This window comes from Schistocerca piceifrons, chromosome 1 (genome assembly GCF_021461385.2).
Source record: "Schistocerca piceifrons isolate TAMUIC-IGC-003096 chromosome 1, iqSchPice1.1, whole genome shotgun sequence".
NCBI lineage: Eukaryota > Metazoa > Arthropoda > Insecta > Orthoptera > Acrididae > Schistocerca > Schistocerca piceifrons.
This window is the reverse complement of record NC_060138.1, coordinates 1,142,149,459-1,142,166,626: the sequence shown is the minus strand read 5'-3', so window position 1 is coordinate 1,142,166,626 and position 17,168 is coordinate 1,142,149,459. Positions and strand designations below refer to the sequence as shown.

Genomic DNA, 17,168 nt, shown 5'->3' with positions numbered 1-17,168 from the left:
CCCTCATAATTGGCAACGAAAATTTATATGGTAAGAGCATAGCACCTCCAATATGGCCTTGCCTAGTAAATGTCTGTGGTGTTCTAACGAACTATCGAGTTAAAGTCTTGCGTAATTTTTGTATAACACATTTCCCTGCAATCCTGTGCATAACATAATCATACAACACACACTGTGTGATTAAAGGTACCTGAATACCTAGCTGAAAACGTTCGTGGCACCCTCCATCGGTAATGTTGGAATTCAATATGGTGTTGGCCCACCATTAACCTGCCTTGATGACAGATTCCACTCTCACAGGCATATGTTCAATCAGATGATGGAAGGATTCTTGGGGAGTGGCACCCCATTCTTCACGGAGTGCTGCACTGCGTAGAGGTATTGGCGTCGATCGGTGAGGCCTGGCACGAAGTCGGCGTTCCAAAACATCCTAAAGGTGTTCTATAGGATTCAGGTCAGGACTGTGCAGGCCACTCCACTACAGAGATGTTATTGTCGTGTAACCACTCGGCCACAGTCTGGTGCTCGATCGTGTTGAAAGATGCAGTCGCCATCCCTGAGTTGCTCTTCAACAGTGGGAAGCAAGAAGGTGCTTCAAACATCAATGTAGGCCTGTGCTGTGATAGTGCCACGCAAAGCAATAAGAGGTGCAAAGCCTCTCCATGAAAAGCACGTCTACACCATAACACCACTGCCTCCGAATTTTACTGGTAGCACTGCACTCACTGGCAGATGACGTTCACTGGGCATTCGCCAAACCCACACCCTGCCATCGGATTGCCACGTTGTGTACTGTGAGTCGTCACTCCACACAACGTTCTTCCACTGTTCAGTCGTCCAATGTTTACGATCCTTACACCAAGCGAGTTGTCGTTTGGCATTTACCAGTGTGATGTGTGGCTTATGAGCAGCCGCTCGACCATGAAATCCAAGTTTTCTCACCTCGCGCATAACAGTCATAGTACTTGCAGTGGATCCTGATGTTGTTTGGAATTCCTGTGTGATGGTCTGGATAGATGTGTGCCTATTGCACATTACGACCCTCTTCAACTGTCGGCGGTCTCTGTCAGTCAACAGGCGAGGTCGGCCTTTACGCTTTTGTTCTGTACGTGTACCTTCACGTTTCCACTTCCTATCACATTACGTGTACCTTCACGTTTCCACTTCCTATCACATCGGAAACAGTGGACCTAGGAATGTTTAGGAGTGTGGAAATCTCGCGTACAAACGTATGACACAAGTGACACCGAATGACCTGACCACGTTCGAAGTCCGCCCTATTCTGCTTTCTCACGATATCTAATGACTACTGAGGTCGCTGATATGGAGTACCTGGCAGTAGGTGGCAGCACAATGCACCAAATATGAAAAGATATGTTTTTGGGGTTGTCGGGATACTTTTGATCACGTAGTGTACCTCACTAAGCGCTGTCCAACTGAAAATAGCTCTGTTTAACTGTACCAGGTTACACCTAGTTCTCTTCTGCAAAGATGTGACGCACGAGGACACGTACGAGGTGCTAGCTGGTACCAACAGCGTCACCGAAGGGGGTACCAGACACACCGTGACAGACATCAGTTCTCACGAGGGATACAACGCCAGTGATTCCTGGGTCAACGACATTGCCGTATTGAAGGTTAGTATTTCGAGTATTTTGTAATGTGGATTCATGCCGAGGGAGCTCATAGCTCGTTAATGTTCGACAAAGGCTAAGCTACAATGATATAAACATTCAGTGCACAAATGAGACGGAGGAGGGTGGAAACTAAAAGGCGACTGCGGCCTTGCAGTAGAGACAACCAACAGAAGGACGGTGTAACTAATGAGAAGAGGACATGAGAGACAGCAGCGGACAGAGTTGGAAGCACACCAAAGTAATGTTACTGACAATAATAAAATCGTTACAACTTGGCTTCCAAATACGTGAGTTCATGTCTTCAGAGATCGATATCCAAAATTTATTGTTTTTATTTATTGAAATTTTCCTCTATACAAAGATTTGTCTGCAACATAAATACCCGGAAATAATTTCATATTTTACATAGGACCTTAATGTATCTCCTCAGGATGTCCTTCCAGGTGTTTTGATCTTGTATATCTTCTTCTCTTGCGCCAAGTCTTCTCACTGTCAAGCGTACATTTTGGAGCCAGGTGGTCATAGGGTATCCTCTTATTTCCCTCTGGTTCCCATTCCAGAATCATTTTCTGAATTCTGACTTCCTCCATCCTTCTTACATGCCTGTACCATTCCATCAATCCATCACGTCATATATTCTTTCTCTTACTTCCATTCTCTTTATTATTTCGTCTTTTCTTACTTTCTCTTTTCTAGAAATCTTGCTGATCTTTTCGGAAGTCCACTTCTACTGCTTGCAGTTTTTTTTTACGTGTTTCAGATATGTAGTCCAAGTCTCTGCTCCATAAATAACTACGCTCTCTAGTATCGATTTATATATGATTTTTTTGGTTCGGTTTACTATATTCCTGGTCCATAAAATTGAGTTGCGCACCCCAATTATCTTTCTTCCACTGCTGATTCTTTTACTAATTTCTACCTGAGATTTTCCCTGCAACTCTAAAACTGATCCCAAATAGCAGAAAGTACTGTCCTTCTTAATTTTCTTTCCGTCTATGCGTAAGTCATCTGGATCGTTAGTGAGGTATTCTGTTTCCTGGTAATTAATCCCCAGTTTCTGTATTCCATTGCTAATTGGTTACACATAGAATTTGAATCATCCCCGTCTTATGCTATAACTTACCAAAAACTATCCACAAAATAATGTCACATCGAGAGACTCCGTATTGCAAGTACCTAGGTGAAATCATCAACTCTACTGATAGGGAAAATTCACCTATAGAAACTCAAGAGAGGCTACGGAAGAACACACTGTATCTGTGACAAAAAATATCTTTCGACCCACACAGATATCAAGTATTGCAATACTGTCATCAGACGAGGAGACCTGTATGCGAACGAAGATCTCAAAGCGAAAGAAAATCTCTATGCGAACAAAAATCCCATGCTTCAGACAAAAAGCGACACCGAAAATATCCTAAAGAAAGGAACACAGAATTACGAGAAAGATTTTCGGCCCAAACAACAGAAAAATGTGAATCTTCAGGTTTTGGCGGCGCAAAGACTGTTCCATTAAGTTTCGGGTGTGCAGCCGCAAGAAATCTCCTTCTTCTTCTAATATTTCGGCTGTATAACGTTCAGCCATCTTCAGAGTGAGCCGCAAGACTGCCGCTCCAGTGCTCGCTTCGTCCCTTTATACAGTTGCACCGCGCGACTGCGCATGCGGCCACAGATGCCAATGCGCCAGAGACATCTGAACTCCCTCCACGATCAAATAAAGTTCACAATGGAAATTGAAAAGGAGGGATGCCTTCCATTCTTGGGTGTTTTGGTTCGGCGCAGAGAGGATGGCACTTTGGGACATGAAGTGTATAGGAAGCCGACGCACACCGACCTGTATTTACGTGCAAATAGCTCCACCATCCTGCCCAGACAATGAGTGTTCTCCGAACTTTGACTCACAGAGCGCGTATTATTTCTGACGAAAGCAGTCTGCAAGATGAACTTTACCACTTACAAAGAGTGTTTGAAGACAATGGGTACTCTCCACAACAAATACAGAGGGCACTGAAAATGAAACCGAAAGAGGCCACAAAGAAAGCAGAAGAAGATGAAACCTTTAAATCGATGGCCTTCCTGGCATATGTGGGTAGCCTCTCATCAAAAATAGGACGCATTCTCGGCAGACACAAAGTAAAAGTGATTTTTCGTCCTCCACCTAAGACAGCTGCACTCGTGGGCTCCGTCAAAGATGATTTGCTGCTCCGAAAATCTGGAGTTTACAAAATTCCATGTGAATTTGGCCTTTCTTACATCGGACAAACAACTCGTACAGCCCAAGAAAGATGTACAGAACACCAGAGGTACATACGACTTTTACAACCTAACAAGTCTGCAGTGGCAGAGCACTGTAATGATAATGGTCACAGTATGTTGTATGACAACGTCGAAATTTTGGCAACTACATCATCCTTTTGGGACTCGATAGTAAAGGAGGCAATTGAAATTCGCTTGACGACGAACTTAATTAATAGAGATAGTGGTTTCAATCTTGATAAATCATGGAATCCGGCACTTGCTGTAATAAACTCGCAAAGACATCGTCACAGTGCAGCTCACAATGATATATCGATATGCCAACAAAGATCAACTGCGGAGTCATAGATACAACTCGCGCATTATGCACGTTTCTGCTGCAGACCAACGTCTCTGGCGCATTTGCATCTGTGGCCGCATGCGCAGTCGCGCGGTACAACAGTATAAAGGGAGCGGCAGTCTTGCGGCTCACTCTGAAGATGGCTGAACGTTATACAGCCGAAATATTAGAAGAAGAAGAAGGAGATTTCTTGCGGCTGCACACCCGAAACTTAATGGAACAACAGAAAAATGGTCTAACCTCATGGAACATTTTCGAAAAATGAGATTAAAATTGGTGGCCACATCCAATGATTCTCATCGCCAGGACTTAAAGCTTTAACATAAACTGAACGACTGAAATTTAGTTCTGGACTCAGAAGAATTAGGAAGAGCACAGATAAATTTCTTGGATATTTTAGTCAGAAACTCATGTATGCACAAAAAACTGACAAACAGAAAGTGTGTCCAGAGAATTAAACTATGAAGATAGGAACAAAATGGACTGAAGGAATTATAGAGACTTGTGGCTATTTGGAGTCCCATCAACAAAATACGAACCAATGATACGCTTCTTGAAAACCCGCACCACACGTTGCCAGACAAAAGTCTTGTTATTACTATTCTCTCGGCCAGCAGGGGTTTTTCAGCGGACCAATAGTGCGTATTATGAAGGCTGATTTGTCCATGATTGGTGGACGTGCGTTATCCTGTTAGGTTGTCTCTTTATTAGTTTTAGCTTCCGCTTCTAGTGCGCAACATTAACTCAACACCGGTGAAGTTTCGAACCGTTCTGGCAGATGGCACAGCCGTAGTACAGCGTCAAAATGGCGTCTACACACGACTCACGTGACAAGCAGCGCGCTGTTGTTGAATTCTTGTATGCAGAAAAAGAAACCGTGGTGAACATCCATAAACGTTTGAGTGCAGTGAATGGCGATGCTGCACTTGATAACCCAGGAAATGCAGAAACAAAGCTCCATGATCAGCCATGCTCGGGAGTTCCTGTCACAGGCACTGCTCCAGACATGCTAAATCGTGCAGATGCCATTATTCGTGCCGACCGGCGCATCACAACTCTACAATTGGCTCTACAGTCATTGGTCAGCATTGGAAGTTCGTCTGAAATGATCGAGACTCTCGGATATTCAAAGAAGCGCTCACGATGGGTTCGACGAATGGTCACAGTGGACCACAAGATTTAAAGAGAGGCCATTTAATCTGAACTTTTGGAGCGTTTAGAGGCCGACGGACAGGCCTTTCTGTCACGGATCGTTACGGGGGATGAATACTGTTTCAATAACACGAGCACGCTGAGGATATTTCGCAAACGCGTCGGTATTTGTACAAAATCGATGCAATAAAATGAGAAAGAACCTAATCTTCGTGGTTAAAGATATTCTTTCTTTGAAGACATTCTTGTCTGACAGAGAAGTGTCCTAAGAGAACTATCTCGTTAATTTTCTTTTATGCTATATAAATGGCTGAGACTAAGTTACTATTTAAATTTGTTGCAAATATGTGGGTATTTTCTATGCCTTGTTTTACAAGATGACCAACGTGGTTTGAATATTTTCTCCCATTTTACATGTTTCATGTTTAATTTGCAAATTATTGACAATGAGAACTTACTCCTGAGGCCGGTCGCTGTGGCCGAGCGGTTCTGGGCGCTTCAGTCCGGAACCACGCGACTGCTACGGTCACAGGTTCGAATCCTGCCTTGGGCATGGATGTGTGTGCTGTCCTTAGGTTAGTTAGGTTTAAGTAGTTCTAAGTTCTAGCGGACTGATGACTTCAGATGTTAAGTCGCATAGTGCTCAGAGCCATTTTTTTTCACTCCTGAGTGAGCGCTCATATTTGTACATAACATCGAATATTACAGAACATACTTCTATTAAGTTAACAAGGACGTCACAGGATCTTCCGAAAAAGAGAAAAAAATACAAACATAAATTGCAAGGCGCGAACCAGCAATCACATGTCTTTCACATCACAATTGCACAACCACTAGACAATGATGATGTTGCGGAATTTCTGAGTCGATGCTGTAGCTTACACCTCGCACACGTGTAAGCGTTACGAGTGTACCCAGCATATTAACTCTCACTGCCTCGCGGGGCAGTGATCGTCATCTACAGAGTCAGAGATGTTACGCTGCCACATGCTCTATTTTGATATTAATTCATTCTGTAAAACAGTCTTTCTATAGTCACTGCTTTCATATTTGTCCACGATACCTCAGTCACGATAAAAGCTTCATCGACACATTGGAATTTTAACTCAGCAGTTCGCATTGTGCTTCGTAAACTGTCCTTATGGTGAACATGTCTCCCCACTATTCCGATGTAGCACTCTTTATACCTTTGCGTGGAAGATTAATCCAAGACACGTAACATTTACATATGCTTTGTTCACTGTTTACGCACTCAATAATACAACGGTAAACAGACTATGTGTCTGCTATTATAAACGTCGCTATGCATGCCCACGTACCAGTCGACAACCAACCTACATGAAGTCATGTTGAAAGTCGCTATTTATCGATACACATTCCAAGATCGCAGAATATAGTTACATTTAAATCTTATTAAACATTTTACACTTTAAACATATGAAAATGTATTTCAAAATAAGCAAACAATACTAAAATTTTTTAAAGAGAAACTGTAAATACTGCAAAAGGAAACCGATTCAGTTTCTGACAGATGCAGAAAATATGCAAACTGCGATGCATTAGAATATACCCAAATATAACATATAGATATTGGGTTTCATATTATCTTCACAACATATTTATGTTACATGTAAGGAAACTGGTTAGTTGGTTGATTTGGGGGAGGGGACCAAACAGCGAGGTCATCGGTCCCATCGGATTACGAAAAAATAGGGAAGGAAGTCGGCCGTGCCCTTTCGAAGGAACAAGCCCGGCATTTGCCTAAAGCGATGTAGGGAAACATGGAAAACCTAAAACATGATGGCCAGAAGCCGGTCTGAACCGTCGTCCTCCAGAGTGTGAGTCTAGTGTGCTAACCACTGCGCCACCTCACTCGGGAAGGAAATTTTTCTTGCTCAAAACGCTTTTCTTGCCATTGGCAGTCTACATCTTACACCCAATTTACTTTCGCAAACTTCAGTTATTTTGCTGCCAAGACAGCAAACCTCAACTAATACTTTTAGTGTCTCATTATTTAACTTCGCAGCTCATGGTCTTGCGGTAGCGTTCTCGCTTCTCGCGCCCGGGTTCGATTCCCGGGGTCGCATCGTCCCCTACGCTCCTCGGAGCATGTGACCTCATCATCTCATTATTTGATTAATTTTTTCTGGCTCATTCGTAACTTGATCGAGACCATACAATGAATTATAGTAATGAATATCGAATATATATCAATTAAGTTTACGGATCGGTAAAGTATATTTTATACAGACTCTCGGCGCTTGAGCACGACATTTTCGTTAAAGGTCCGTTCATGTATTTTTAACCGCGTTTCTTCTGTCTGTGTTTTCACTAAAATCGGACTTCGTTATCAAATAGCATCCGAAGATGACGGTGGATCGAGCTGGACGACTTTTTGTTTAAAAGTACAGAACCTTTTGCCATGCCAAGTCACCCAACAATCTTACAATGACTAAAGGCACAAAATAAAACTTACATAGGTTAATAATAATATTAATACATCCTGAAATAAAAACACAATTAAATTACTGCACTTACATTGTGACTTGAATTACGTGTGCCGTTTGGTTGCAACTCGTGAATATATAAATAAAATAATGTAGAATTAATGGCGGTGTGTCACATACGCCCGACCTGGATAAGGCCTAGAAAACAAAAGGTGCCTCTTAACCATCTGACGATCAAAAATCTTCAAATGTTTCCAGCGGCTGCATACAATATTTATACAGCCGTCGACTATATCTATGGCTCAAATTAATTCTTTTTTTATTACTTTTAATTATGTTTTCTGCTAAGAAAAGCTCAGCATGTAAATGTGCCTTTAAAATTACCTAGTTTAATTTAGTTCGACTAAATTCAGTTACCTTTGTTAAAAAAAAAACCCTTATGAACTAAGTAATGTTCATGCCTCCGCAGGTATCTCCAGCTTTTCCAATTGATGGCGTCACGGTGGCGCCAATTCAGCTCCCGGAGCAGGGAGAGGAGGTTCCAGACAGCGCCACCGCCACGGTCGTCGGGTGGGGAAAACTGTGGGTAAGAACCCTCCACCTAATTTCTAATTTCTGCAATCAGTTTCACATAAAGACCAACACCTTCCACACTTAAACTGGCACTTCGAGCTTGAGCTGTATTCTCCTGTATTCTCTATCTGCATACAAGCAGATAGATTTAAGGAAGTCGTTCGACATTGTACCACATTTCCGAATAATGACCAAGATTCAATCAGTCTGAGGTCTTCTTAGATACGTTTTCGGATCTAGAAACGTTTGACTAATAAAACCCAGCACTATGTACTGGGCGCCGAATGTTCAACGGAAACGGGTGTGATACAAGGAGGCGTAATAGGACCGTTATGCTCTCAGCATTCGGAAACTATTTATTAAACAAGGTCAGCAATGATATCAGACTGTTCACTGACAGTGGCGTTGTCTACAGAAAAATGTTGTCATTGGCCGATAGCACGAAAATGCAGATAGAAGGTATAACACTTCGGCTACAGTTAGATTAGCAGCAGACCGTACTCCTGTGAGAGGTTTTTAAATTGACCCATGATTCGAACCCAGATTCTATTAGTTATAAATAAACTGCAGTTACATAAAAGAGAACCTTCGCCAGCCTAATTATGCAAAGTACTAACACTGTTCACGAAGAAAGTTAACTATTGGGATTGACTTTACCTTGTACAGAAACTCTGTTTTGAAAATAAAGTAGAAGACAGTAGTATACTTTAGGAAGCAATGCAATAGCAGTTGGGCATGAACAACAGTACAGGAACATTAATCGTTTTTCCAACAACTGCCTCTGATTGACACTTACACTCTGTATAACAAAGCAGCAAATAAGTGTTCATTACTATTTTTTTTTTTTTTTTTTGACATTGATATATCAGCTGCAGCAGGATCAGTGGCGACGATTGAAAATGGGTGCCACATTGGAAGTCGGATCCAGGATTCCCTTCTTACTAGGCAATTACGCTAATCACTGCTTCACCCATAGACAGTGGACATCGCAGTTGCGCAGAGTATCTAGGTACGCCTCCTGGCCGACCCACATACTCACCTAACGCCACCTGTTCATAGTCCCTGTCCGTGTTCCCCGTGCTCTGCTTTGAGATTCCCACAGGAGGTCAGACGTTATTGTGCTGAAAGTTATTTGCTCTGACTCGTTCGTTCATGAGCATTAAAATCTTTGGCCGCCTTTTACTCAAAACCGAGTTTACTGTCCTCTTATGTCATGAAAAGGTTGAACTAAAATTACTATTACAAACAGTATGTCTCAGTGCACACATTTACGTAAGGACAAAACTAACTAGCGTCCACTGTACAAGAAATAAAATCAAAACTGTTACTCAAAGACAACTACCAAAATCAAACTGTGCACTGCTCAAAAAAATTGAAACACTGGAATTACGTAGCAATACTGTGAAACGCCCACTGTTGACTGCCCCATTAAAAATCTAAATTACATAGAAAATGCTTAGAATTAGCGCAATGGAAACTTGAGATGAGAAACGAAAGAACCAGCAAAAATACGAAAAGAATCTTACCTTAAAAATTACGGCATATTCAGGAGCAACAGCACAGCATGAAAAAATCGCGCCAGCTAAAATATGCTAAAGTAAATCTAAATTATCAGGAGAAAGTTTCGGATGATTATCTCATACTTGAAACGAAAATACTAATCCGTTCATGACAATGACAATTCTGTATTTAAATCTCTTATGTCACAAGAACATTAAACTCACACAAGCCATTGAAACTTTACTTTCTTTACAAAAGTCTTGCAAGGCAATGCTTTTAACATTATACCATTTGAAATGAATTAAACTGAAATAACCTAAATTGAGGTGCGGAGGTGGAGTTTTATGTTGCAAGAATCGCTAACAACATCAGTAAGCGCCAGAAAAAATTATTACCTTAAGAACATATCCATAACGCAAATCAATTTTCTCTGTTCCATAAATGATGCGTTGTAAGTTCTTCCATCAGATTAATAATTCCTAACAATTTTCTTCAGCAAAATCCTCCTCCAATATGCACTACACTCAAAACTTCTGCCAGTTTATTCCATGTCCAACAATGAACTGCTCTCTGCACTACAACAGAACCAAAGACACACAATTTCAGAGATAATGCTGTCACTGCCGTAAGTCGATTATTCCACAGATGTTACAGGCAACTGCTTCGCTCTCATAGCATGAAATTTCCACTCATTGTGAAGGTGTTGGCAGATAAATGTCCAATCCGCCTATATACGTCCAAATTTCAGGGTATTCGCACTGGACGTGGTGGATCATTGTCCATCGAGGCGAGTCGATTACGTGAATGTGTGGTGTCTGTTTCTTTTGGACATATTCACTCGTTGATTCTAAATAAAGCCCGAATGCAGCTGATATCAGTATTCCTTGTCACTTAAATAGTTTTCAGACGATTACGTTATTTTTACCAATTTTTATTTGTATTCCCAAGGATCATTCACTTCTTCATACTCTTTAGCTGAAATGGAAAGATTGGTACTGGGATCTAGTACAGTTTGAATATTTAAATCCAGTTGCTCTTTATAGCAGAAAAATGATAGAGACTGACAAGTTCACTTCATTAATACTGTAGTTGTAATGTGAAATTTAAATCAGGCTCAATAGTTAGCTGCCGGTCGATGTGGCCGAGCGGTTCCAGGCGCTTCAGTCTGGAACCGCGCTACCGCTACGGTCGCAGGTTCGAATCCTGCCTCGGGCATGGATTTGTGTGATGTCCATAGGTTAGTTAGGTTTCAGTAGTTCTAAGTTCTATGGGACTGATGACCTCAGATATTAAGTCCCATAGTGCTCAGAGCCATTTGAACCATTTTGACTTTCAATAATTAGCCTGGGGAACCAGGACGTAATCAGTCACTAGGCTCAGATCATGGCTGAATGTTGTAGTGACAACACACTATGAGAAAAACCATTAACCATACACATATAAAATTATAAACACTGTTACTTCTAAACCAACACAACATTCAATCCTTCTGCTGGGCCTTCAAGTCTGTTACCCAGTAACTATTATGAACCATCACAGTGTTTTCAGGTTATTGCAATACTGAAATGAGATTCTAGTAGGAAGAATACTTTAAATAATCTCTTTTTGGTGGTGCTTTGGTGAAACTTTAACTATCCTTCCAAGAACATCACTTGGGGTACGTCAGACATAATTATGAACTGTGGCATTCCACAATGTTTATTAATTGTAGTGGAAGAAATTTCCTGGCAGCTTAAAACTGTGTGCCAGATTGAGATTCGAACTCGGAAATTTTATCTTTCCCAGACAAGTGCTATACTGGTTGAAGTAAAGTTGTGGGGACGGATCGTCAATGATGCTGGGCAGCTCATCAGTAGAGCACTTGCCCGTGAATGACAAAGGTCCCGAGTCTGAGTCCCAGTCTGGCGCACAGTTTCAATCTGCCGGGAAATTTCTTATGAGTGAGTACAGTGCAGAGTGAAAATTTCATTCCGTAGTGAAAGACAGTTGTTTCTCAGTTCAATAAAATCACAGCACTTGGATTGGGCCACAGTCTACATAAATGACTCAGGTTAAAATACGTGTGCACAACACGAAGTTTAAAGTACACAAACTTATTAATGAATAAAAAAACCGCCTAACTGGTTCATGCAGTTGTATAGTACTGAACTGATCCTTTGAAATGAAATTAGCGGCAGTGCACATCTCCGCTGGCTATTCCAAAAAATGGCTGCGAAGGTATCCGTGCCTCTCACTGTGTAACAAACTCTGAAAATTCTCTTCTTAAATCTGATTTTCGTTGTTGAGAGCTAATCAAAGTATCTCTTCAATAGTAAGCCAAATTAATTCCATAGTGACGGCTATATTATATAATCTTGTTGCTCTAATTGCTTCGTTCAGTTCACAAGATGGGAACACTTTGCCAGCTAACCACCACCTGATTCTTGCCACTTTCCAATTACAGCTAAGCCGGTTTCACTGCACAGGGACTTCCTCGAAGTTTTACACATTACAAGCCTTAATGTCCTATGCATGAACCAATACTACAAGTAAAGTTGTAAAATTTATCTTTTTGTAGAACATTACTTTTGAAATTACATCCATGGAGTAAATGGACATAAATAATGAATGAAACATTTACCTGGATTATACTAATGAATGGTGTCTGTCCTTTCCGATATGTCGAAAAGAACGAACACATGCATTCATAATTGATTCGCCAGACTCAGTGTGAATACACAATTATGTCCAACCTCCTGTGGGAATCTTACAGTAGCGAGTATGGATGACATGGACGGCGACTGTGGATAGGTGGTGATAGGAGGGAATGTGGGTCGGCCGAGTGGTGTGTCGATATACTCCGCGCAGCTGCGATAAACCTTGAGTCTTGGTGGCGCAGCGGTTAAAGTAACTGCCTCGTAAGCAGACGATCCCGGGTTCAAATCCCAGTTTGGCACATTTTCCACTCGTCACCATTTATGTTGCATAAAGTCCTGATACAGCTGATGTCCATAGTCCCTTTCCTTATTACTTGGAAAGTAATTTACAAAGTATACATAGATGGAAACAGAAACTCCACTTCGTAGAAATAATCGCAGTTCTGATCAGATACATACAAATATAAGATAATGCACATACCAACGAACTGAAACTGAGGATAATCGATTTCAAGATTGGTGATAAGTGTCTGGAGTTTATTTCACCATTTAAACATTCGTGACTAATACTAAGAAACAATATGAGATGAGGAGGGAAACCAATAACGGGAATGGCACGTAGGAGACAGGTTTGTTGCAAGGATGATGAGAAAGAGCGTTGCTGCTGTGAAACAAAACGCGTGGAGAACGCCAGTGAGACCCAATCTAGGCTACTGTTGCAGTGTCAGTCGTCTTTGTGAAGCAGGCATGACAACAGATATCGAATGAATTCGGAGATGCACTGCTAGGATTGTTAACAGCTCGGTACACACCATGTGGAAGTGTGACAGAGGTGCTCGGGGAACTTGACTGTGTCTTTTGGAAGGAAGATGACGTAGTTCTCGCAAATCTGTGTTGCGATGATTTAGACAACCAGCTTTCGAGTAAGACTGTGCGACCATTTTACTGCCGCAGTCGTGTATCTTACGCAGGGACCCTGAGAATGAGGCAAGAGAGCAAGATGCGTACACAGGCACGTAGACAGGCGTTTTATTTTTTAATAGAAAATCACTAATATTGGTACAGAGTACTGTCTGCCAATCACGGTTCAGTGGTTCGTGAAGTATATATATTGATAAAGACGTACACTGTCAAAGTGTGGTTGCTAATTTGAGCCATCTGATTGGAAACTCAGGTATTTCCACATATGTTAAATTTTGAGCAACAACAAAAGCTATGGAATAAGTGAATAAAATATTTTTTATTTTACCCAAACACGTTTTAGCGCTCGCGGTGTTCATTTCACTGTTTAATTTACTTTTTTTTCTGAGAACTGTTAGTACGTGTTAGCAGCTTGTGGAGGTTACATGAATTTCGGTTTGTAGCCGTTTAGATACACAAAGGACAGATGATTAGGCGTCATATATTCCGTTAATTTACAAATACAGGTAAACAGACATGTCAAGGTTTGCCGCTTGTACGCCTATGTTAAGCTGAAAACTACGCCGAGAGTACTAATTTGGGAGAAAGCATTGTCATACCATTATTCACGTAAATCACAGGACGACATTAGTTATTCATGTTGGCAGTTTTATATCTCCCATCTATTCTGCAGCATGTCATCTACAAATAACCAATTTTTTTTTCTTTTCTGTTTTTCACTTACTTCAGACATGAAGTTGTTGTATTAAATTGCATTATTTAGTGATTTACTTTGGGTTTTTTGAGTCTGTTGTTTTGATACTCTTATTTTTATAAATTTGACATAAAGATATCCATGAGGCAGGCGAAGATTACTACAATTATCAGTAGTCTGCGAATGTTTGTTTCACACACAACTGGAGACACTGTATCTACGTGCAGAAATGGCTCCTGCATATCTAAGGATCGGTAAATTCCGAAACACATCATGTGAGCAATGAAGTGATTCCTTACCCGATCTTTGACTTTTACCATTGCGATCCAGTTAGCCTGAATGTAGAACTACTGATTATTACTCTTATTTTAGATCTTTTGAAACACTAACTTGTTTTGATATTGTTTTTTTTCTTTTTTTGGCTTTTACGCATGCAATTCATGCACTTAATTGGAAAAATACCAGATTTGTTACCATTGTATGTACGTGTTGTTGTGGTTATATTATGCTCATTTGTTTCTCTGCCTGCTTGTTTGGAGAATGACGTACAATTAACGCAACGGTCACCGTCTTGCATACGGTTAAAGTCTGCCAGGAAGTTTCACAACAAAGAAGCACACTGACGAAAAAAAAGCTGCTACAGCAAGAAGGAGTTCTGCAACATAAGGGAAAGTTGGTAGGTGTTTTTCTGCATCTGAAAGACAACGTCTATTCAGATTACGAGCCAGTCGTGTAAGAGTGGCGCTCGTAGTGTCACTACGAAGATGCAAATGAAGTTTGCTTTTCATACGAGCTGGAACGGTCGTGAATGTTGGTTAAGTTTGGGACTGGGCGTGGTGAGTGGACGATAGTCAAGAATGCCTTTAAGGCGACAAAGAGCCCCATTGTCAACACCTCACTGAGTCTGAACGAGGTTGTGTAACAGAGCTACGAGAAGGTAGATGGCCGGCCCGTGTGGCCATGCGGTTCTAGGGGCTTCAGTCTGGAACCGCGTGACCGCCGCGGTCGCAGGTTGGAATCCTGCCTCGGGCATGGATGTGTGTGATGTCCTTAGATTAGTTAGGTTTAGGTAGTTCTAATTTCTAGGGGACTGATGGCCACAGATGTTAAGTCCCATAGTGCTCAGAGCCATTTGAAGGTAGATATTCCTTTTGTGATAATGCAGAAAGACTTGGCAGAAATGTACCCACTGTATGTGACTGGTGGCAGCGGTGGTAACGAGAATGTACGGTCTCAAGAACACCCATCGCGGACGGTCACGTGGTACTACCGAGTGAGAAGACCATTTCGTTCGGCGTATGACGCTGGCGCATCATACCGCACCTGAAGCAATAATTTGAGCAGCATTTGGCACCACGGTGACACAACGAACTGTTGCAAATCAATTACGTAAAGAATAGCTCTGAGCCAGACGTCTTGTAGTATGCATTCCACTGACCACAAAGCATGGGCATTTGCGACTTCAGTGGTGTCAACTGAGAGCTCATTGGAGGGCGTGGTGGTGGTCTGTTGTATTTTCTTATGAAATCTGGTTCTGCCTCGGTGGCAATGATGGCCGTGTGTTAATTGGGAGAAGGCCAATTGAGGGCCTGCAACCAATCTGCCTGCATGCTAGACAGACCGGCCTACACCCGGAGCTGTGGTTTGGAGTGCGATTTCGTAAGGGGGCGAGAGCGCTCTCGTGTTTATCTCGCGCACCCAGACTGCAAATATGTACATCGCTCTGGTGACTCCAGTTATTATGCTGCCATTTGTAAACAGCATTCCAGGGGGTGTTTTCCAGCAGGATAACACTCGCCCACATAGGGCTGTTGTAAAGCAACATTCTCTACAGATTGTCGACATGCTGCATTGGCCTGCTCGATCACCAGATCTGTCTTTGATGGAGCGTCATCCACAAACAGCATTAACCGTCCTTGTATTGACCCTCCACGGGCATCAGGTACGAATCTTCAATACACAAACTGGCATACGTTACCTGTACAGCACAATGCACGCACGTTTGCATTCAACAATCTGACTGTTACACTGGTTATTGATGTACCAACATTCCACATTGGCACATCTCAAGCTTACGTTAACGGGCGATCTTGCAACATAAATCACTTAATATGTTGCCTGGATAAGCTTACATTAAACTGAGATCTTGTAACATAACTTAAATATGTCTCTGGACTGAAAACCACAACAACAACAGATAAATATGTTCCATAAATTTCTTTACATTAATTATTTTTTGGTATCGCAATATTTTTCCATCAGCGTAATTACTACCGTCAGACACATCATTATGAGTGTCCCTCAGTCATTTGAATACATGTGAATAGGTCACATAGGCAGCATCTTTGTAATTGGTATCAGTCGTAACTCAGATGTACAAAAATGATTTGGTCCATTCCATGTGCAGGAATTAGGAAAGGATGTAGATTTAAAATACTTTGATTAAAACCGGATCATGATGCCCCTGTGGTTGGGAACCAGTGCCACAGAAAAAGCGGCCAGCCTCTGATGTTCAGATGTTGCTGTCAAATCATCTACCCTAAGTAGACGGATACCGTTGTAACCACTCCTAACGATGAAATGTTACACATTCGTAGCTTATTCGAGAACCTCATCTTCGTAAGCTTACTCACTGTGAAATATAAAGCAGGTGGAAATCTCACAAGCAACTAATATCGAAGTAAAATCGTGAGTAAGTGATCGCGCACTGCAGAAAATGGAACTCAGCGGCACCCAAATACTATTTTTGATTCTAATAATTTGACAGGTACAACAGGAGCTTGCGTTGCATGCTTAGATATGTCAAGCTTCTAGTTACACCTTTGAGATGGTTCTTACATATGATTCCTTGTGTTTGTGTCATGGGTCCTGTAGAAAGAACGTGGTGCAGATATACAGGGCGTTCAAGATTGACTGCTCAGTGTTTACGGATGACAGGAATGAACATTAGAAACAAAAAAAATGTAGTAAACATGGGCTCTAAAACGAATACTTTGAGAGCTACGAGTAATT

The 17,168-nt window shown here is 41.6% G+C and overlaps 1 protein-coding gene across 1 annotated transcript in view; it reads left to right on the top strand.

The window, feature by feature from the left end:
* The window catches only part of LOC124778564 (trypsin-like), a 181,274-nt gene that overhangs the window by 158,725 nt on the left and 5,381 nt on the right, over positions 1 to 17,168 (top strand). The window contains exons 8-9 of the mRNA XM_047253652.1: positions 1,466 to 1,637; positions 8,302 to 8,418. Coding sequence (XP_047109608.1) covers positions 1,466 to 1,637; positions 8,302 to 8,418 — 289 coding nt within the window. The remainder of the gene's footprint in view (positions 1 to 1,465; positions 1,638 to 8,301; positions 8,419 to 17,168) is intronic.